Source organism: Myotis nattereri, assembly GCF_964212035.1.
Source record: "Myotis nattereri genome assembly, chromosome: 2".
Taxonomy (NCBI): domain Eukaryota; kingdom Metazoa; phylum Chordata; class Mammalia; order Chiroptera; family Vespertilionidae; genus Myotis; species Myotis nattereri.
The window spans coordinates 83,549,994-83,574,250 of record NC_138076.1 but is presented as its reverse complement, the minus strand read 5'-3'; the positions used below and the strand labels follow the sequence as shown (position 1 = coordinate 83,574,250).

The following is a 24,257-nucleotide window of genomic DNA, read 5'->3' as shown; positions in this document are numbered from 1 at the left end:
AACAAAAATTAACCAGCATTATTGCCTCAGGTTATCCTATCTAATAATAGAGAAACATGGTAATTAATCATAACTTCGCTACCCTTCCCATTGGCTAATCAGCAAGATATGCAAATTAACTGCCAGCCAAGATGGCAGCTGGCAGCCAGGCAGCTGAAGCGAACATGAACATGAGGCTTGCTTACTCCAGTGATGGAGGAAGTCAACATTCCCCGCCTGCCGCAGCTCAGCTCTGAGCTCCGGATGAAACAATGTTGCAATTATAGAACCTAAACAAACCCCAGAAACCTGCTTTCAGCCAGCGCGGCCTCAGAGCTTAGAGCGACCAGTGATGGCAACAGAGTTTCAATTATAGAATCTAAACAAACCCAGGTACCTGCTTTCAGCCAGCAACGGCCTCAGAGCTGGAGCCTGCTCTCAGCTCCAGTGACAGCTATAGAAGGTAAATTAATCCCAGAATAAAAAAATAAAAAAAGAAAGAAAAAAGGAGAGGCTGGGAGCTTCAGTCACCCACCAGCCTGAATACAGCCCTCAGCCCCTCACCCAGACTGGCCAGGCACCCCAGTGGGGACCCCGACCCTGAAGGGTGTGTGACCAGCTGCAAACAGCCATCATCCCATCATCCAGGCTGGCCAGGCACCCCCGTGGGGACCTCCACCCTGAAGGGTGTGTGACCAGCTGCAAACAGCCATCATCCCATCATCCAGGCTGGCCAGGCACCCAAGCAAAACCCCCACCCTGATCTGGGACACCCTTCAGGGCAAACCAGTCGGCCCCCACCCATGCACCAGGCCTCTATCCTATATAGTAAATGGGTAATATGGAAACTGACCCTAACAGCAGAAGGACTGGGAATGACTGGTCACTATGACACACACTGACCACCAGAGGGCAGACGCTCAATGCAGAAGCTGCCCTCTGGTGGTCAGGGCGCTCCCACATGGGAGGAGCTCTGCTCAGCCACAAGCCAGGCTGATGGCTGCCAGTACAGCGGTGGTGGTGGGAGCCTCTCCTGTCTCCTCAGCAGCGCTAAGGATGTCCGACTGCAGTTTAGGCCTGCTCCCCGCTGGCATGTGGATATCCCCTGAGGGCTGTGGGGCTGCCAGAGGGATGTCTGATTGCCATCTTAGGCCCAATCCCCTGGGGAGTGGGCCCAAGCCAGCAGGTGGTCATCCCCTTAGGGGTCCCAGACTACGAGAGGGCACAGGCCAGGCTGATGGACCCCTCCATCCCCCTCGAGTGCACAAATTTTTGTGCAATAGGCCTCTAGTAATATTAATAATTAACAATCCTAGCATTGAAAAGACATCAAATAAATGAGAACTAGGTTTATAACATTCCAAATGGCTTTATGAGTTGACTGATGTCTGCTTTTATTTCAAAATATTAGTTTACAGAGTTCAATAAGTCATCAAATATTTATTTGTTCATTTCTTTCATTCTTGAGAATAAATTAGGTGTGATATACTCATATAATATGAGCAAAATAGCTGTCATTCTCATCCTAATGGAGCCTGTAGCTTCATTCCACGATTTCTAAATATTTCTGATTGTGCAGCTCTTTCAGAAAAATAATTAATAATCAATCCCAAATGCACATATTTCTTAAATATTAAGTAAAAAAAAAAAAACAACTCCTGTACAGGGGTTGGCCAAAGCAGATTTACAGTTGTGACTATGTGAAACACAGTTTATTCTTGTATTTTTATTTATTTATTTATTTATTTATTATTTTTCCATGGGAATAACTGTAAACCTACTTTGCCCACCCCTGTATATTTGGTACATTATAAAATGGTCTCAAACACATAGCTTTTTAAAAAATCTAATACTAAAAAATAAATGTACATGTAAATCCCCATGCTTCCTTCCCACATCCTAGGGGATCATCTTGAATATACTGAACAACTCACTTTGGAGAGCAAAGTGATTGTGCAATTATTATATTGATCTCTCTCTTGCATATCGTTCTTTCAACTACCTTTGCAAGTAAATTTCAGGAAGTTCTTCTCAAATAGGTATCCAATGTGAAATCAACAATCTGGCGTACTGAAGTCAGGCCGTCACAGCCCCAGGTGCTCAGGATGGATATTTAGTGCATGAACCGATGGCTTTCCACTAAGCCTCACAGAGGTGTGAGGGCCCAGCACCTCCCTGCCTGCGTGCGGCAGGCCTATGCCTAGGCCTGAGCTCTCCGCTCTGCTCCTCAGACTGGCAGAGGCCACGGAGGCTGCCAAAGCTGGAAACAGGAATTGCTTTATAAATCGGACACCGTATTTGTACTAATGTTTTCTTTATTGTCACAGACTGTTATGATAGACTTTGAAAACTGTGGTTGGTAGGGCTGGATCACTAAGAGGCTTCAGAGTTCTGTGCTAACGGGGGAAAACAGCCAAGAAAACCCAGCCACAATCAAAAAAAGGGGGGAAACAGCATTACTGGTCTGACCAAAGAGAGGCTGGGTAAACACCACTTTTTCCACACATACAATGTGATATTGTGCTTATGTCTAGCATTTGTTACCACTGGATGGGTTGATCTCTCAATAATTATTGCAGCCACACATGTAATTTTGTTTCATGGGTTCACTCAATATCTATATCAGAACTAAAACTAAGATATAAATCTACTTATATATGCCTGATACATCTATCCTATTTTCAACATTGGCAAGAGAAATGAGAAATCTGATTGTTTTGGCAAGATTTGTAGAATGTCACATTAACCAATAATCCTTATCAAAGGATAACACATTTGGAAAATCATTACTTGGCAAGGGTAAGAAGCGTAAACCATTAGGCAGAGGAGAAGTTATGGCAAAGTGCCTAGCACAGTGTGTGCACTTAGTAAACATTGGTTGGTTCTAATGATAAGGTATGGATAACACTCGTCTCCTTCCTAAAGATCCTCTGTCTGGGGGAAGAAATATTCTACCTCCAAACACACTTTGATATATCATGAAGTCCTTATTCTTTAAAAAGTATTACTTGTATAATATTATTACCTGCAGTTAATAGGTAAAGTGGGTTTTCTTGGCTTCCCCCCACCCCCCCATAACACTGCAAAGACAATTGTGAAATTAATAAAATAAAATTCTACTCATCTTGTGAGTTACACTAACTTATTAGTATAAGTAAAACTATGTGCCTTTAATAAGAGCAGTTGGCTATTCCTGTCTGCCCACAGATCTTTCTCCTTCTGGCTTGCCAGGTACTGAATCGCTTATACTTAACATTACTCATTTGGGATGAGGCAACATGTCTCCAAAAGACTGCTAAAATAGTAAATATTCTGCCATTGTTGCTCATCAACATATTTAAATATAAATTGGTTTATCATTCTATCTTGGCAGTCACTTAGAAATATCAAAGGAAGTGAGACAATGAACAGGTGATTTTTGATGGGACAGGTAAGGGCAGAAAAGGTCACTGGAGCACCAGAAGGTCTTGCAGAACTGCCAGGGGACAGCGTTTGGTCACTCTTTCCATTTCTGGGATTTGTTTTCTCATAGGACATGACATAAGGTTATTACTTTTTAATAAATTAAAAATGTATTAAATATTAAATGTATTAAGTACATTGCAAATTTATTAAAATTTATAAATTGTCCCAATACCATTTTTAAAAAATATATTTTGTATTGATTTCAGAGATGGAGAGAGACATAGAAACATCAATATGAGAGAGAATCATTCATCAGCTGCCTCCTGCATGCTCTCTACTAGGGATTGAGTCTGCAACCCTGGCATGTGCTCTGACCAGAAATTGAACTGTGACCTCCTGGTTCCTAGGTCAATGCTTAACCATTGAGCCACACTGGTCAGGCCCAGCACCATTTTTTAATAATTCAAACTATACCCACTTATTTAAAATAAATTTATATTATACTAGAGGCCCAGTGCACAGATTCATGCATAGGTGGGTTCCCTCGGCCTGGCTGGCAATCAGGGCTGTTAGGGGCTGGCCGGGCAGGGGGAGGGACCATGGGAGGTTGACCAGCTGCAGGGATGTTGGTTGTGGGAGCACACTGACCACCATGGGGCAGCTCCTTAATTGAGCATCTGCCCCCTGGTGGTCAGTGAGCGTCATAGCTACTGGCCGGTTGTCCGGTCATAATGGTCGCTTAGGCTTTTATATATATATAGATAAAGTTATGTACACACATACAGTAAGTTCCATTTTAAAGTCGAAATTGTCTTTTCATCAATTATAACTTTACATAATACATCTTTACATTAACCAATTCAATTTTAAAAGCTTCTGTAGAGTTACCTAGTTTTATTTCCATAAGCTTTGTACATTCTTTATTAGTTTTATTTTTAGGGATGTTTAACAGTTATGAGTGGACTCTTTCATTTATATTTTCTAATTATTGTTTGAGATGGGGGCAGCTAGTGGTGATTATTTATTAATTTTTATAAACCATTTTACTTTGCTTGTAGCATTTCAGTTTCTTTTGAATCTTCCTAAGAATACAATCACATGACAACACAAATTCTGCCTTCGCCACATCTTCATATTTTCTTTTTTCATTCTTTTTTTTGTAATTACATAGCTAGCACATTCTGAGTGGTAAAAATCATGGGAACACTGGGCATCTTCCTTGGGTTAAGAGAAATGCCTCTGTTTTTCACCATTAGCTAACTGTTAATTTGAGCAATTTCAGATAACATCAACTAAACTATCTAGTTTTATTTTCTAATGAATTTTAAATATCAGAAATAAAAGAAAAAACTTGTCCATCACTTTTTAGTGTTTATGAGATTATAATGTTTTTCTCCTTTGACCTGTTAAGATGACCATTCTTGCATTCTCAGATGAATACTAATAGTATCTGTTCTTATTAACATTATTTATTTTCAGAGTCATCTGGGCTGATACTACATACTTATTTTTCCAGAAGAAATACAATGGATAACTTTTAAGACTGAGCCAATGAAAGTAAACGTTTCCCTTCATTGTAAGGATGTACAATCTGGGTCAACCTAACAAAAAATTAGAAAACAATCATTTACCTAGCCTGAATTACCTTAACTAGGGGTTCAGTTTTGAATTAGTGGATTACTTCTATTACATGTAAATAATTGTTGTAGGTAGAATATTAAGTATTTGGGAAAAGAATAAAAAGCAGACTAATGAAAATGAAACAAAACAACAAAAATGAATAGACTAGCAAAACTGCTGTTGCTATACCTCAAAAATTATAAGTAAATAAGATTGAATTTAAACCCATATTTTAAAATATGTATCTACTGCATAAATCTAAGCACCTACACATTAATTATAATGAAAATTGATACTTAGAAGTAATATGTTCTCATAACTATAAGAGCAATCTGCACTTTATTGATTCTATGATGCTCCTTTTTTACATTTTATATGTAATTTGAAATTAAGATGTAACTAGAGTCTATGAATATTTTGTTTCATTTCTTAGTCAACTTTTATTTTCTTTCTTTGTGATCCATAAAATAATGTCAGTTGAAAATTGGTGATATCTTAGACTTGGTAAAATATAGCAAATATCAACTTTAAGGATTATACAAATAGCTTCATCACCGTACCTCTGCCTCTAACATAAATCCTCTTTTTAAAACAAACTATTGCTATAAGTGAATTTTTTAAAAATAAACTGAATTCAAATTCAATTTAGATTTAAGAAACTTAAGAACTTGAGGATTTTCTCTAAGATGATTAAAGATAGCCCAGGAAGTTGCAACCAGAAGTTGGAATATAATGGTGGATGCAACTAGAGGCTGGGATATAATGTTAGATGCAAGAACCCATGCACTGGGGTCACTGGGCTCTACTCAGTTTTGGGTAAAGTCAGTAAGTAAAATAATTCCAAGGCTGATGAATTCTCAAGTGACCTTACCCAGGAAAGTAAAACAAGCAGTTATTACAAGTGATTTTCATTTGGAGCTGTCAGCATAATAGAAGTCACTGGTCTTCTCTGTCCGCATTTCTGATCTTCTCACCCAGCTCTCCCAGAAAATGAGAAAACTGACACAGAACTTCTCTCCTATCACATCATTTCCTGGTCTTCTTGCCTGCTTCCTCACCGTAGATGACAACAATGGACCAGTTACAATTATTCTCATCAGAGCCCTTGATCAACAGATGTAGAATAGGAGATCCTACCATTACAAAACCAAATATGAAGGAAATAGCTAGCAGAAAGTCCTTTGAACTGAGGGAATGTTCTAGGGCAGGGAATTCAAACTAGCAAACTGACCCATTGACTACCACAAGCCATCTCTGTCCTCCTTCCAAGTGTAAGTTTAAATCTCTTCTCTAAAAAGAATAAATAAATAAAAAGAGAAAGAAAGAAAGGAAAGAAAAAAAAGGAATATTTCCATGAACATGAATGTCTCTGGTCACCATATTCAACCAACAACTTCAAAACAATTCTGCTAATCCCTTAAGACAATTCTCTTTAGCTCTTCTACAAATTCTCAAAATAAAAAAGAATAAAGTCAATAGCACTTAGTCAATTTTAATTCATTATTAATAGAATCAACAAGGGCCCTTGACTTATAACCTTCAATGCGGACTCACCTTTCCCACAGCTGCTTGAAAGGCCTGTTTAATTCTCTTACACGAATCAGGTATTAATTTTGTGTCTTGACTCTCCAGACTTGTATCTTGCAAATCTGTGTTTTCATGGAGTTTGAAAATTCTATTAATGCAGTGAGTGTCATCTTCTGACATTCTATTGGGATCCATCTGAGAAACAAAAACAAAAGAGTAAGCACATGAGAGTGTTTAACACTAACCATTCTGCTATTTAATAAAGTCTGACTTAAGAACGAAAAAAAAATCATTTTTTTCAAGAGTCTTCATGTCCCCAATAATTGATAGTTAATACAGCTACCTTCAAATTGGCAAAAAGATTGATTTTTAATTATTTTTATTGAATTTAGCAGGGTGACATTGGTTAATAAAATTACATAAGTTTCAGGTAAAACATTGACTTCCAATTCATTCTTATGAGTAGCTATCATCCTCAACACGTGATTCATAGGGAAATTGTCAAAATCATCTTGCATGGGGTCAGTGCAGGTAGAGAAAGCTTTTGGTCAAGTCACATGCCTCATGCTAGACTGGATTATGGAGCTCACTTAGATATTGAAAGCACCAAGTCTACATAAGTCAAATGAAATTAACAACTATCTTAACCGCCATGTTTGTCTGGCCTATTTCTTAAAATAATGTGTATTTTAATAACCTAAATAAGGGCGAGAGCAATCCATTTCCTAGGCCCAAAGAAAACCTAAAGCTGGAACATAATTTTCCTTCTTGTTGAATCCTGTATCACTGCTTCTCAATTTGGAGTGGTGGGGCTGTCAAGGGTGCCCGGGAATGTGTGTGGGTGAGCCCTGGTGCCACTTGGGATGAGGATGGCTGCATGGGGTTGAGCAGGCTGTGTGGATATGTCCTGAGGGGATGCTAAAGTTCTTGTAATGTAAGGGGTGTCCCACCCAATATATCGCCATCAGGTTACTAGCTGGTAGTCTGATTAAATCGGTACCAGCAAAAGCATTTAAATATTGCTCTTTTCTTAAAATTCTCTGCCCACTCCTTCCAGGTCTCTGACAAGCCTTTGTAGTGGTTTCAACTGCCAAGTAAAGGGTAAAGATAATTAGCTGTCAATTGTTTTAATAATAATAGTTTAATTTGTTGTCCTTTTATTTAAAAAACTCAAGGTACTTCTTGTGCATTTACTTATCAGGAGGTACAGATTAGATGAAAAATATGAAAAATTGCCTTAGTTTATAGTAATCAACTTGGCCAATAATACCAAGTCTCCATTCCTAGGTTTAATTATTTTTTAAGTAATCAGAAAGATGTTCGAATTTATTAAAGAATCATCAGCTATAAACTGAAAAGTACCCTATCTACATCTGAAATTCTCAAGATGAAATGATAGCCTTTCAACAAGTGTGCACCCACTAATATGAATTTTATTATTCCAGTCTTGCAAAATATGAGGGTTACCTATAATAATGGGAAAGGTGTCACTTATAAAACAAAATTATTTGCAATCCATATTTACTTTCATATTTTCTTCAAAATAATTAATACAAATAAGAATATGTGAGTTTTTATATAAAGAAAGCTTTCAATCACATGTTTTATTTTGTTTTTGAAAAGCTCACTTAGGCCAATAAGTTTCCCACAAAACCAGGGAAGCCTGGGCAACTGATATGAGGGGTCATTGAGTTCAGGCCTTAGGAAAGAAGAATCATGCAAGGGCCTCCGTAGGCTCACCACCAGAAAACTGCTGAGCTAAAGGAACAATATGGTGTGAGTGGGGAAATGGCGGTAACCCTAAAATTGGTTCAGCTCAAATCCTGCCAACAAGCGAAGTATCATCTAACAGAAATAGCAGTCCCTTCGCGTCTCACAACTGGAAGTATAGCGCGAACACCTGCTGCGTCATGGGCTCAGGGGGAGCTTGTTAGGAATGCAGAATCACAGCCTCCCCCACACCCACCCTCCAGCCTCCACTCACTACCTGGAAATCTGCATTCTGACTGGATCCCACTGATTCTGATGTACATTAAAGCTGGACAACTAATGCTTTTCAATGTCAAATATATAAATATAGATCGTCTGCTATTAAAGTGACTTCAAATTTCCCTGGACACCTATATTAAAATGTTTCCACAAATAACACTAATTAGTACCAAAATGCTGCAGCACTGAATAATGGTTAATGATTTGATGCAAAGAAATCATTTGCAGAGAGTTTGTCCCCTCTCTTATGTCTAAGCCCAGATCGCCCTTGTAATTTGAAATCAACATCCCTGAGAGTAGGGGCCAACTGAATCTCTCCACAGCGTTTCAACGTGCAGTTTTGAACCACTGTTTCAGAATGTACCTCCTACTCCACCTATCTCTTACAAAGCAGTCTAGATAGAAAATTTGAATAACTAAAAAAATGATACTTTTTAGTCTATTTTAGTCACTAATTAGGTAGTGCACATATTACAAATTAGAAATGGATATAGTTCTAGTGTTGCAAATCATTTGAAAAGCTTTTTCAGTAAATTAAACATGCCCGATACTGGGAATAAGACAGTAAGCAAAACAGACAGTCCTTTTACCTTCATGGAACTTAAACTCAACAGAGAACCACAGAAATTAATTTTTAAAAATCACAGTAAACTTAGTTACAAATGAATTCCTTGTACCCAGGAATGTCTGAAAAGATTAACTAAAGCTTGAATATCTGATTTAAAATAGACTTTTAAAATGCATTTATCAGATGATGTAGTTCATATGAAATTATTTTTAAAAACTCAATTATTTAAAAAAAAAACTTCCTTGAAATTTAATCATTTAAAGGGTTAAATGAGGCAGGATGCTTGACATTTGTACTATTTCGTTATCTGTTTTTACAAACAGGCAGCCTGCACACCTCAAAATCAGATTTTCAGTCAAGACTGCTCTCCTGTTTGGGTAGCACACAGCCAGAGAGGTTGGTGTGCCTATTGGGGGTTTGGGGAAAGGACTTAAAAGGGCAACAGAGATTGAGTTTTCTGAAAAGCTTATCTCTAAACTTTGAATAAGGCTGAAAAGTGCACATACATTTTACAAGCAACTTTTTAGAAGGTGTTGTGTTGGTGTGTTTTTAACCCAAAGTATGCGTACTATGTGGTAAGTATATGGTACAAGCCACATGCTATTTTTCCTTTGGCAAAGTTGGTGGGGGAAAAGCCAATCTACACCGGATCTAGTGCCTGTTTTTCTTCATTTAAACACTGGTGATCTGCAGAAATTAAAGAGATTGATTCATTTTTAACTATTCAAACATGAGTTGAGAAGAAAGATTTTTTAAAATGTTTTTAAATATGTTTTTGTTGATTCGAGAGAGAGAAGGAGAAAAGAAGGACTGAGAGATAGAAACATCAATCAGCTGCATCCTGCACACCCCTACTGATGATTGAGGCTGCAACCCAGGCATATGACAGGAATTGAACCAGCAACTTCTTGATTCATGGTGGACCTTCAACCACTGAGCCACACCAGCCAGGCAAGAAGAAAAAAAAAAAAAACTTGAGTCACTGTAATTTGTACACTATTTTTAGCATTCTTCTAAATGCATTTAAAACTAAACTTTATTTGTATGGCTTCTCCTCTCCCCCTTTAAATAAAAACAATAAAATTGGACCCTTTTTCTCATGTTGTTGTTGTTTTTTTACTGTAAAGTGCAATGTTATCTGATATCAGATGATTTCATTCTAATTCAAATGCATTCACAAACCCCAAGCAGTTGATCCACAACTTTAGTGGGAGCCAAAAAACTATCTCTTATTTGGTACCAAGTTCTAACCCAAAGAGCTAACATAAGTGAAAATATTAAATCAGTGACAGGTCAAAATGAGTCGATTCTCTTAGCTAGAACTTTGAAAAAGGCCTCCAACAGATATAAAAGTAGAAAAAAAAATGTAGCTTGAACACCCACATACCCATCATGAGCTTCAAAAATTGCCAAGGCATGGCCAATCTCTAAATAACCACTTCCCTTCCCCCACGCTCCCCACCATTATTCTGAAACAAACTCCAGACATCATAGCATTTTATTTGTAACTACTTCAAAATTTACCCCTAAATTATCAGGCATCCTCTAGATATCAAACATGGATCTCATTCTCAATAAAATGCAACCAGACCTAGTGTGTGTTCTTATGAACACGTTGCTCCTAATATTACTTCTTTACTGAAGGAGGTGACCTTTTAAAATGCAGTGCAAAACTGGGTTCAGAGTAATGGCTAATATATTTTGCATAAGTCTTAGAGAAAACTAATTTTCGTGCCATTTAGGAAAATCGTACCCAGAAATACCATTACATTACATTCTCCAAATGATAATTTTCTAGCTAGGCTCACTTACATGTTTACTTTGGAAAAGGGCTTCACTATTATCCATGTGACATCAAGACGGCTAAGTTATGATAGGTGATCATCAGAAGGCAATACCCCTCATCACACCAGACCATCAATATTGAGAAATCCTACCAAGAAGCTGAACAATTGTAATAAGAGCCCAGCAGGTCATTCTTTCCTATGTAGCTACCCAGCTTCCAAGGTTCCTGCCAAACTAAGCTGCTCATGGTCCCTAGAACTCATTTATTCCCTGCTGCTCTTCCAGTGCTGAACACTCACTTCACTGTTACTGCTGTGAAGATGTCCTATCACACAGATGTTAGAGAAGATAACAGGTAGAGAACTAGTGCCTCTTCGGGCGCTTTTCTGAATGCTGGCCTCTTGTTTGACTAAAAATTTTAAGTATTTTGTTGTAGGCTTCTCCATTACTGGCACCATGCCATGCACATAGTCAGTGGACATTGTATGTTGAATAAATGATTCTAAACTCATACTGCATAGTACTTAATAGTGCCATGTGCAATGCAGGCACTCTATACACAAGCATTCAATGGGGGTGGGGGAAACAACATGCTAGATGGGAAAATAAATAAACCACTCATTCTTTTGTTTTTAATCCTCACCTTAGGATATTTTCCCATGGATTTTTAGAGAGTGGAAGAGAGAGGGGAAGACAGAAAAATATGGATGTGAAAGAAACACATCGATTGGTTGCCTCCTGCACGTGCCCGGAAGGGCAGCAACCGAGGTACTGCCCTTGACCGGAATCTAACCCGGACCACAGGACGATGCTCTATCCACTGACCCAACCTGGCTAGGGCAAACCACCCATTCTTGATGGCAGCATACTCCAATGAAAGAAAAACATTTCCTTACTTTCATATAGATTTGTGTTGCAAGTAAATCACTCAAAGTTGCTTTTAGAAAAAAAATCTTGCAATAGATTATGTTTATTACTACACAAATACAAATTTTCTAAAGTATTGCACATATTATTTCTACATTTGTTTTAGTAGATAATCAAACTAGTTCTACAAAACGCAAACTAGTGGATAATGAAAGCTTAACAAAAAGCCTATAATATCAAGTAATGGAGTTCAAAACTCTGACACGTGTCAAAAACCCATACAACCCCAGGCATTGCCATGTTTTGATGCATCCAATTGGGTTTAGTAATCACCTTTGAATCTGAAAACCAATGAAGTCCAAACCGAACTCTCTTTTCCCATAAAACAAAAAAAAATGCACAGTCAGCCCTCCACTTCCTCTGAGAAAGAGTTCACAGCACCAGACAAGAGTATTTGAATGAATCCAACCAACTGCACTGCAATTTCCAAGAAAACACAAGAGCATAAACCACCAGAAAGCATAATATTACACATTTACCCCTTCCTTTCTATCTCTGCAGTTCCAAGCTGTCGTCCTCATCTGGTAAAAGGTTGGTTATTTGCTAGACTAGACTGTCATGAGGCTCTGTCAGGGGAGAGAACCTGGCCACCATCTGCCCTCCTCTGCTCACCTTGGTGGGAAGGCGCCTGGGTCCTTCCCTCTCTTCCAGCCCACGTGAGCGAGCCCTAGTTTCTCTGGCCGCACTGTCATCTGGCCCTTCTACCAACTTGGGCATCCCCACCCGGGGCTCCAGAGGCCGCCCGCCCGCAGCACTAGCACCCGAGCACACGGTACCTACACAGCAGCTGGCCCCGGGCACCCAGACCCTCTGGTGGGCGGGGAAAGGAAGAAAGGCCCCATGCTTAAGAGAAGGCGCTCGTTTTCCCCCTAACCGGGCATAAATTAATTCTTAGCTCCCACTGAGAACTGGAAGGAAGGGAAAGTGTGATACTTTGCACAAGAGGTGAGCGACCAATGCGGCCTCGCCGGGGGAAATTCAAAAGCACCAGCCCAGGCGCGCTCAGCCTCCGCGCGCTGCGAGACCGGTGCGCGCAGGGAGACCAGGGCCAGCGCGCCGGCCCCGCGCCGGGCTGCCCCCGGGCCGGACCTTCCCTCTCGAGTCACTTTCCTGTCCGGAATCAGCACGAGCTGGTGAGCCGAGCCGTCCAGACTCAGTTTCCCACCGGTGCGGGAGGCAGAAACGAGGTGGGTGCGCCCGGCCCGCGCCCGCTGGGGAGGCGAGCACTCACCTGCGCTCGGAAGTAGAGGAACAGGGCGACGCTGCAGACGACCTGGCCCAGCCCCAGTCCCAGGAGGGCCACGAACATGAATCGGGAGGCGGCGGCGGGCTGGTGCGGGATGGGCGGCGCGGGCGGCGGCGGGGCGTGCAGGGGGCCCTCGTGCGGGGCACTGGAGCCGCCGCTGCCCATCTCCTCGGGGCCACGCAGGTACTTGGTGTAGTCTCGGCTGGCGCGGCGCATGGCGCTCCGCCCGCTCTCTCGGGCGCTCCCCTCCTTCTCGCTTCTCCCCTCGCTCAAGTGCCCGCGGCCAACTCCAAAGCCGGCGCGGGGCCAGGCGGGCCTCTACCGGGAGCGCTCAGAGCCGGGCGCTGCTCCGGGCGCGCGGGCGAGCGGGCTGGACGCCCGGACGCCCCAACTCTTATAAACCGCTTCGAGAGGGCTGGCCTCGGGAGCCAATCAGCCCTGGGTGAGGCTGCCTCTTCCACTCCCACCTCTGGCTCCCCTTCCTTCAGCCTCCCTTCTTTCTTACTCTCACTCAAAAGCCTCCTCCCCCATCGGCCCTCCGAGGAGGAGACTGTGGGTTGTTCCAGTGGTTACAGACACCACTGGTCTATCCTCAGCTGCCTTTCTGGAGTTCCCAGCGATGGGCCAGGGAAGATGCAGATGCCATGTCTCAGTTAAGGGTTTAAAGGTTACGTCAGACGTCCCCCAGCCAATTTGCATTCCTGAACCTCAGCTTCCCCTATAGGACTTGGCCATCCCTGAAGGCCCTTCCTATCTGTTTCTCCTCCCTGTCCTTCCCAACCACCCCGCACACCTCTTCCCCAAATACATCAGCAAGGCCCATCCTCAGGGGTCCTGAGACTGCAGTCTCTATCATGGCTCCAAATTTAGGTTCTGAATTAGTATTTTGGCTGACTTAGGAAAACAGAACCCCCTCCTCCCAACCACCCCCCTCCCCCGTCCTTCCCAAATCTCTGTTCTGAGCCCTCAAAGTGGTTTTAGCAGGCAGGTTTTGAAAGTGGCAGTAGAGAGCCTATAGGTACCAACTCTGATTTTAAAAAGAAAAGGGGAGCCCTAACTGGTTTGGCTCAGTGGATAGAGCATCAGCCTGCGGACTCAAGGGTCGCAGGTTTGATTCTGGTCAAGGGCATGTACCTTGGTTGCGGGCACATACCCAGTAGGGAGAGTGCAGGAGGCAGCTGATCTATGTTTCTCTCTCATCGATGTTTCTAACTTTATCCCTCTCCCTTCCTCTCTGTAAAAAATCAATAACATATATTTTTTTAAAAAAAGAAAGAAAAGGGGAAAGAGAGAGTGGTAGGACCCCGTAGCTTCATATATAGAATCATACATTACATTCCTACGGAGTTCCTCATGTGCCACCCCTACCGCTTTGCAGTTCTTTTCCTTCAGTACCCTAACAGTAGGAGTGGTCTGCGCCCCATGGAGGCAACCCCAGGGGGCTCATCCAACTGTCAATCAGGTAAGGAATGTTACACAAAGCTGGTGGTGTAGTTAAATGTTAGTTTCATTGCTAAAGAAAACTTTCCAGGGCTTTTTAAAAGATTCTATTTAGAATTGTGTTCTTGGTGAGAAAATGAAAATATGAGCATTGCTCACAAATTCTGATTCATCTTCATCAGGAAGTACGGGGGGAGGTTCTGGCCAATTTAGAAACCTAGAAAAACTTGGGATGTTTCCACTTTTCATTAATGCTTTTTAACGTTGTGTCCTCTTTCTGCATAGTTCTCTAATGGGCACTTCTACAGATAAGATTTATCACTAAAGGCGCACCTCTAAGTTATTGAAGCTGGTGACCTCAACTGCACACTTAGAACTCAGCACACATTGAGGAAGCATACCCAGGTTGGATAAAAAAGCACCCATACAAATTAAAATTATTTGTTCAAATTCAGAAGTGACTTTAACATTTATATATGCATGTATATCAGTTTGCTAGGGAAAGAGGGGAATTATTTCAAAATCTAATGCAGAAATAATTCACATTAATATTCTATTCCTTGCAGTCTTGGGCCTCTTTCTACTTTCTGTTTGTCAACTTTGGGAAGTGGGGTTGTTTTCCTCCTCTTCCTTGTCCCTCTTCTTCTTTTGGGAAACAATTCTATATTTCAAACTTTTTCTAAATCTTTATAAGGACCAAAGATTTTTAAATGTGTTATAACAACTAACCCACAATGACTTTACCGCAGCCCTTCAGTGTTTCCCCATTGTTTTATCCATGGCTTTTATTCCTTAACATCTACATACTCAGACTGCAAGAAGGCTCCTCTGATCTCTGCATCATGGTCAGGTATGATTCAGAGCTTCGTACATAGGACCAGACCATATCTACGCTAATAAAAGAGAAACATGGTAATTGGCGTACGAACGCTACCCTTTTCATTGGCTAATCAGCGAGATATGCAAATTAACTGTCAGCCAAGATGGCGGCCGGCAGCCAGGCAGCTTGAAACTAACATGAGTCTTGCTTGCCTCAGTGACGGAGGATCGTTGGAGGAAACCAACGTTCCCCGCCTGCAGCTGCAGGCCTCTGAGCGGGCAGTTTAAGAAATACAGTCGGACTTCAGCCAGCAGATTCGCAACATTGTAAGCAAAGACCAGAAACCTACTTTCAGCCGCGGAGGCCTAAGAGCTGGAGCCACTCCTCAAGGTAAAGCTGGCCCAGAATAAAAAAAAGAAAAAAGAAAAAAAGGAGCGGTTGGGAACTTCAGTCACTCCCAGCCTGAAAACAGCCCTCAGCCCCTCACCCAGACTGGCCAGGCACCCCAGTGGAGACCCCCACCCTGATCCAGGACACCCTTCAGGGCCAACCAGCCGTCCCCACCCATGCACCAGGCCTCTACCCTATATAGTAAAAGGGTAATATGCCTCCCGGCACCAAGATCAGTGTGACAGGAGGCAGCACCCAAACCCCCTGATCTCCCTGCGGCTCTGTGTGTGACAGGGGGCGGGGCCCCAACCCCCTGAGCAGCCCTGCTCTGTGCCTGATAGGGGGGAGCTCCCCAGCCCCCCCCCCCACCATGGGCCCTGCTCTGTGTGTGACGGGGTAGAGCCATAACCTCCCCATCGGCCCTGCCCTGAGTGTGACAGTGGCGGCTCCCCAAGCCCCTGATCGGCCCTGCTCTGTGGGTGATAGAGGGCGGTGCCCCAGCCCCCTGATGGGCCCTGCTCTGTGTGTGACGGGGACAGCGCCCCAACCCCCTGATTGGCCCTGCTCTGTGCATGACAGGGTGTGGCGCCGCAACCTCCCCATCGACCCTGCCTTGAGTGTGACAGGGGGCGGTGCCCCAACCCCCTAATTGGCCCTACCCTGAGAGTGACTGAGGGTGGCATCGCAACCTCCCGATCCGCCCTGCTCTGTGCATGACAGGGGGCGGTGCCCCAACTCCCCAGTCGGCCATGCTCTGAGCCCGACCAGGGGCTGCACCTAGGGATTGGGCCTGCCCTCTGCCACCCGGGAGCAGGCCTAAGCCAGCAGGTCGTTATCTCCCCAGGGGTCCCAGACTGCGAGAGGGCACAGGCCAGGCTGAAGGACCCCCCCTGAGTGCACAAATTTTTGTGCACATGGGCCTCTAGTATTACATATATTACATTTCTACAGTTCTTCATGTGACACTCCTACCACGGAGCAGTTCTTTCCCTTTATTATTCTAAAGCTGTCATCCCATTGTATTCCAATACCCACAGGCTGGATCGGAAACTCCACTTTTAGTCTACCTGTTGCTTCTTCAAAGACAGTGAACCTCTCTCTTTGTCTATTTATTTACATACTCATTTGTCAACATTCCACTCCCCAATTAATATGTAAACCCAATATTTTCAAGGACTTTATCTGTATTACTCACCACTCTATCCCCATTTCCTAGACCATTGCCTGATATATAGTAGGTGCAAAATAAATACACGTTGAATAAAAAATGATTTAAGGGATCCACAGAGCCTCTACCACTATTCCAGTCAAAGCCACAGCTTCTTACCTGAATTAGTTACATCACCTAACTGGTCCCATTACCGCCAGTCTTATTTGCCCCTCAACCGTTTTGTACACACTGATCAAGATTTCCTTTTAAAGTAAAAAGATCTATCATTTCCCTGTTTCCAATCTTTCAATGACTTCTAAGTAAAAGTCTAAACTCAATGATAAAAACCTCAAATGGTCCTTCACATTCTGGCTCAAGATTCTTTTTACACATCAGCTTCAGATACTACTCCCAACTGTAGTGTACCTCTCTCCCATCTCCCCATTCGGGATGACTCTCCTACTGTCCTTCCTCTCTCAGCTCAGATGTCCCTTCTCCAGAAGTCCTGGGCTGGCTCCCTCTTTCAAGGCACCCTTAACTTCTGTCATGACACTCATGCGTTCAATCATTCACTCTACAGATACATTAGTGGGAACCCACTATACACCAAGCACTAAGCTGGGCCCTAGGAACAAAGCGGTGGTCAAAACAGAACATGGGGCTTACACTCTAAAAACATATTGAACAAATCACCTAACAAATAGTTAACTAAAATAGTAATAACTGTTTTAAAAGCAAAGTACAAGAACAGTGAAAACATTTTAATAATAATGGGGCCTAACCTGTTCTAAAGAGTCAGAGAAGGCACTTTTAGTTGAAGATAATGATTAAAACAAATCCTTAATAGCTACCCAAGGAGAAAATGACCAGGGGGCTATCTTACACAGAGGATGATTGTGGTTTTGTAATTATTTGTTTAATATATCTTCCTTGTTGGACTTATATGTCTTACTGTGAAATCATTAGTACACTTAACATTATACTAGAGGCCCGGTGCACAACATTCATGAACTTGGCAGGCGAGAGGGGGGGGGGGGGTGTCCCTCAGCCCAGCCTGTGCCCTCTCGCAATCCGGGACCTCTCTGGGGATGTTGGAGAGCTGGTTTCAGCCCAATCCCCGCAGGCCAGGCCAAGGGCCTCTAGTATGCATATAAGATTTTTGGTTAATCTCTTCCTGCCCTCCCCTCCCCACTTCCCTCTCAGATTCATCAGTCTGTTCCACATTTCCATGCCTGTGCATTGAGTGGCCCCCTGGTGGTCAGTGCACATCATAGCTACTGGTCAAACAGTTGAATGGTTGAATGGTGGACAGGTCTCATAGGCTTTTATAGATAGAGAAATCAAGTAATCAGTTAATTTGTTACCAAAATAAAAATAATTAAATCATCACTAATGCATATTAAGTGATGCCAAGACCAACACAACTGAAGATTCAAGTTTTTATCACTACTCAGCCATAAACAACATGTAATTAGATTAACATTTATCAAACTGTATCTCTTAGTAACCTGGTGTATTAAGAACAGAATTCTTTTGAAGTCAAGTGACAATAATTATTGGTTCATGCATTTGAAAATGTCGGCTTAGGTCTAGACTCAAGCATGGCTGGATATAGGCCTGAATCAAATGCCATTCCCTTTAGCCAGACAATTGAGTTAACCCAATCTGAATCTCATGAGCTAAGAGGAGGGGAGAGATAATTCCCAAAAGAAAAGTAAAGTGCATATATCAAAAAGATAAGGAGTTGATGCTATGCTGCTGGGAAGGCAAAAATAATAGTTATCCACTACAAGTAATTCTGTTAGGTCAGCAATGTTCAAACTCTTGGGCCTTAGGACCCCAAAGAGTTTTTCTTTATATGAGTTGTATTTGTAGATACCTGGCATATTAGAAATCCAAACTAAGAGATTTTTAAAAATATATTTTTGTTGATTTCAGAGAGGAAAGGAGAGGGAGAGAGATATAAATATTGATGATGATAGAGAAACATTGATCGGCTTCTTATTGCACACCCCACACTGGGGATCAAGCCTGCAACCTGGGCATGTGCCCTGATCAGGAATCAAACTGTGACCTCCTAGTTCAGAGGTCGATACTCAACCACTGAGCCGTGCCAGCCAGTAGGGCCAAACTAAGAGATTTTTTTAACCTATTAGCATGTTAACATAGTACAGTATTATTTAAAAAACATTTTTTAAAGTATAAAGAAAAGTGACACTGTTTTACATTTTTTCAAAACCTTTTAATATTTGGCTTTGTAAATTCTCATAACCACTTCTGTACTTATGTGTTATAATATTGCATATCCTGCAGTCTCTGGAACACTCCACTGTACATTCTTGAAAGAATGAAAATGAGAAAGGAAATAACCACTGTGAGGATCTCAGAGACTCTTAGACATTCCCAGGCCACACTGTGAAATGGCTGTTCGAAATGTTAGTTGGCATTCACTTAGTAAAGAGGGTGATCCCATGGTCAGATTCGCTTATAAAATACTGTGTTAAGCAACACATTAGTTGTTTTATGTTTAATGCAGTTCTTAGCAGTGGCATTAATGTACAAATATATATTGTAAATATCCTGAAAAGAGATTCCGTAGTCACTGTTTTCCAAAATTTTTAAATTTTATTTTGGGGGGAGGGGCTGTACTTCATATATCAAGGGTTTGAGCAACAAGGGTTCAAGTAAAAACTAGATGAGAGACACCTGTGGGACACAAATGGCCAGTACAACACAGATGGCCTAAGTGTCAGTAAAATAATAACCAGGGGACATATAAGAAATGAAGGAACAAGAAGAGGACAGACAAGAGACAAGACCATGGAGAATGTTGAAGACTGTGACAAACTGGAGAAATGTATTCAAATCCACCTTAAGCATGTTGGTTGGCCATACAAAGCATTTCCACAGATCGCAGCTTTCAGTCATTGCTTTTGCTTCATGGAGCCCCCTTAAACACCACTAGTCGGTCAGATTACTCTCAACCGCCTTATCATGGCTTGTATTATCTTCAGGTTCCCACTTCCTTTGTTGCCTCAGGTTTCCCCTGCAGCCTCACATTTTATGCCCCAACAACACAAAAGTACTTGTACCCTCCCATTGCTCACCTCTGTACCATTGGTCATCCAGCCTCTTCTGCCAGGATTTCCCTTCCTTGACTTTTTCACCTGACCCCTGGCTTATCTTCATTCAGTTAAGGCCCCAAGTACTAATGCTCCTAGGTTGGGCTCTATGATTCTTTATTAATGCTAGAGGCCCGGTACACAAAATTTGTGCATAGGAAGGGGGGTCCCTCAGCCCGGCTTGTGCCCTCTTGTAGTCCTGAACCCCTCGCTCCCTACCACCCACCTCCTTGCTGCTCCTTAGTGCTGCTGCAGAGGCGGAAGAGGCTCCGATCATCGCCGCTGCACTCGCCAGCCGTGAGCTCGGCTTCTGGCTGAGCGGCGCACCCCTTGTGGGAGTGCACTGACCGCCAGGGGGCAGCTCCTGCATTGAACGTCTGCCCCCTGGTGGTCAGTGTGCAGTATAGCGACCGATCGTTCCAGTCGTTCTGCTGTAATGGTCACTTAGGCTTTTATTATATAGATTAGAGGCCCAGTGCACGAAATTCGTGCATGGGGGTCCCCTCAGCCCAGCCTGCACCCTTTCCAATCCAAGACCCCTTGGGGGATGTCCAACTGCCCTCCCTGCCAGCTTGGTCGCCCCCAACTGCCCCCCTACTGGACTGGTTGCCCTCAACTGCCCCCCCCCCTCCCGCCAGCCTGGTTGCTCCCAACTGCTCCCTCTGCTAGCCTGGTCGCCCCACACAGCCTGCTGTTCAGTCATTTGGTCATTCCTCAGTAACTCCCCTGTCGGTCCTGTCACCCCATGCAGCCTGCTGTTTGGTCGTTACTGTTACTGTGATGGCATCCCGGACAATTTGCATATTCCTCTATTATTAGTATAGATGTGCATATGTTGATCACAGCTCCAAAACTTCTTTTTGTAATCTTTAATTTACTTCTCTGTCTCACCTACTGGACTGTAAGCTCCATGAAGGAACTAATTATCTTCATTCTACTGTCTTAACACAATGCTTAGTGAATTTTTTTAAAATAAATGAATAATTGAAATAAGATAATATATAAATATTTCTGCCATTCCAATAATAGAGGACTGAGTTGAACAGAAAACTGAGTGTTAAAGAGGAAAGTACCCCAAATACTATCACTTTTAAAATATATTTTTGGTCTAATTAAAGGAGGAAAGCATACAGCAAGCTTAAAGGCATAATATGCCCAGACAATGTGAAGGAATAAATATATGTACTTTTAATGCCAATATCATAGAATCTTAATATCAAGCTTATAGAACCTAAGAAAATTTGAACTTAAGTGATTTTTAGATTTTATATAATTATCAACGTAGTAGTAGTTCTTCAAATTTTTTAGTCTCAGGACCTTTATTCTCTCTTAAAAATGAAAGACACCAAAAACATTTTTAATATAGGTATATGTATCAAACATTTACCCTAGCAGAAATTCAAACAGAACACTTTTTACTCATTTTAGGTAACATGTAATATAATTTGTGAAAAATAACTGTAAAAATATTAATGAAAAGAGTTGCATTGTTTATTTTTACAATTTTTAAGAGAAGACAACTGTATTCTCCTCTCTGTTCTGGACCCGCTCTGATGTGATGCATTGTTTTTCCTAGAGTTGCATGAAGAAAATATAGCCTCACACAAACATATGGTTAGAGAAGGGAGGAATAGTCTAGTTGCCTTTCCAGATAATTGGGACGTTCTCCTTTTCTATTACACCAAAGCACAACAAGTGGTCATTTCTTAACCATTAGCTACACTGTGGAATCTAAAACCATCAGTGAAATTTCCCTCCTCTGCTATAATAATACCCATTGGTCTGTCTTTTCCTTTGAATGGATCTCTTACCCAGAGGTAATTTTGCATCAGGCGGTGGTCATTAGAAAATATGTGTTCACTAAGCTCCTTAGATCTTCCAAATGTTGACAGGTTTTATGATACAATATGAAAAACCTTCATTCATTAATACCACCACTGATTTTATCAGTAAAGTCTTAGTATTATTAGAAAGCTAAGTTCACAGCAACAGATAGAAGTTTTGAAAAATTCTATTTTTTCCTTGAAAGCTTGAATTATTTCATTGGCAACAAATACTGCCAATTGTTTTCCTTAAATTAACAGGCCCACTTTGTTCGTTTTCCAGACAATATCTGCCAAGTACTAAATCTGGAAAGCTAATCTATATGTTATTTATTCATCTTGCAACTTGAACAATCACACAAGTGCTTTTCCATGTGACAATCATACTTACTTATGTAGCAGAAGTGCTTCATACATTAAAAAATGTATATTCCAATGTTAAGATTTAATAAAAATAAGAATTCTTACTGCTTAATCAAGGATATTCTTCAGTGAAACTGGCTTTTTTTTTTTTTAAACCATGATGTGTGTAGCAGTGAAGAATACAATAACTACCAATGCAGTTTTCATATCAATTGTATTTGATTTGGTGCCATCTGTGCTATGGCTCCAGCATTTTACCCATCCGTGCAAATGTCTACAAAGTTAAAAAAAAAAAAAAGCAAATTATGACCTTAGTATTACTTTATAGATAGCTTTGATCTTGAGGATCCCCTGAACTGGTCTCAGAGACCCTTGGGTCTGAGGAACACTTTTTGACAACAACTATCTGTCTGATAGAGCTATCTTGACAAGGCTTTACATAGTGCAGGCTACTTCCACTAGATATGGCAAATAGTCAAAGAAAGGTCTGGGACATTAAAATCTGGGAATTATGATGCAAGGAAGAGAGTCCCACAGCCAGAGAAAGGAAGAGGCCAAGAGGAAAGGAGGTACCCTAAAGCAGAAAAACACTGAGCCTTAGGATGCTGTTGGGGATCCTGCTGTGCCCAGCCCTGCATTCTTCTTCTTTTTTAAAAAAATATATTTTTATTGCTTTCAGAGAGGAAGCGAGAGGGAGAGAGAGATAGAAACATCAATGAGAGAGTATCATTGATCGGCTGCCTTCTGCACGCCCCCTACCGGGGATCGAGCCTGCAACACGAGCATGTGCCCTTGACTAGAATTGAACCCGGGATCCTCCAGTTCCCAGTCCAATGCTCTATCCACTGAGCCAAACCAGCCAGGGGAGCCCTGCATTCTTTAGCAACTGTTCGGGCTGTTATGCCCCTTAGACCTCCAGAATTGTTTCTGATGCAGGAACCAGTGGCCTGGCTTTCTCGGGTATCTCTAATGCTGCTTTCAAATCTCCACTTAGGGATTCCTTAGGGCCCCTTCTTGAACCATCAGACCATCACAAGCATAGATTTTTAATCAGAGCTGGTCAAGTTAAATATTTTATTGTTTTCCATTAAATTTTCACTTGAAGAAAAAGTCCTATGCTCAAAATCAACAAGCATACTATTTCCAGCTATAGTAACAGTAAAAACAAGTTTAAAATAGGAAGCCACTGTTGTATTTTAAGTATGGAGGTGGTATTGGATGGGCAATTTAAATATCTGACTTTGGGTACTTAGTTGAGGTTGGAGTTGAGATGTGACTGACTAGAAGCACGTAGACCTGTGAGAAGAAGATGTAGGCATCTAAGTGAGTGTTAGTGGGGGCAGGGAAGGAAGATCTAATCCTGACTGATTGGGGCAGAAGGCCTGAGGAGAGGCAGTCAATTGCTGAGTTAAGTATACTGACTAGAGCTAGTCTATCTGGGTTCAAATAGTAATTCCACTATTTCCTGTCTGTGCAACCATGGGCAATGTACTTAACCTCTCTGAACCCTCATTTATAAAATAGGCTTGGTGATAGGAGTGCCCACACCATAGGGTTGTGGGCAGAACTAAGTAAATTAATCTAGATTAAGTGCTTAGAATAGTGCCTAAAAGAGAGTGAGACTATATTAGTGATTCTATTTTTTTAGTATTTAAGAAATACAAGAGATAGAACTTGATGACTAAATATGAGAAGTCACTGATTAATGCCTCTACCTCCGCCTTGGGTGCCTGGGTGGATGAATTCATATAAAGAAAATAGAAGATTTTGGTGATGCTAGAGAATGAAGTCATTATGAATCAAAATCACACTTAAACTTACTATTTGAAATATTATCTTGTAATATTTAATCTGTTTATCTCACTACCTCTATAGATTTATTTTTTTTGTTGTTGTTTTTTGTTTGTTTTAATCCTCACCCAAGGATATTTTTCCCTTGATTTTTAGAGAGAGTGGAAGGGAGGAGGAGAGACAGAGAGAGAGAAACACTGATGTGAGAGAGACACATTGATTGTTTGCCTCCCACATGCTCCCCGACCCGGTCCAAGCCTGCAACAAAGGCATGTGCTCTTGGCCGGAATGGAATCTGGGACCCCTCAGTCT

General features: G+C 41.8%; 1 protein-coding gene across 1 annotated transcript in view; it reads right to left on the bottom strand.

Annotated features, from left to right (window-relative positions):
- TNFSF11 (TNF superfamily member 11) overlaps positions 1-13,262 on the bottom strand; it is a gene marked incomplete at both ends in the record, with an annotated part of 32,179 nt that extends 18,917 nt beyond the window's left edge. The window contains 2 exons of the mRNA XM_081084610.1: positions 6,559-6,726; positions 13,032-13,262. Coding sequence (XP_080940736.1) covers positions 6,559-6,726; positions 13,032-13,262 — 399 coding nt within the window. The remainder of the gene's footprint in view (positions 1-6,558; positions 6,727-13,031) is intronic.
- Positions 13,263-24,257: the final 10,995 nt, after the last annotated feature.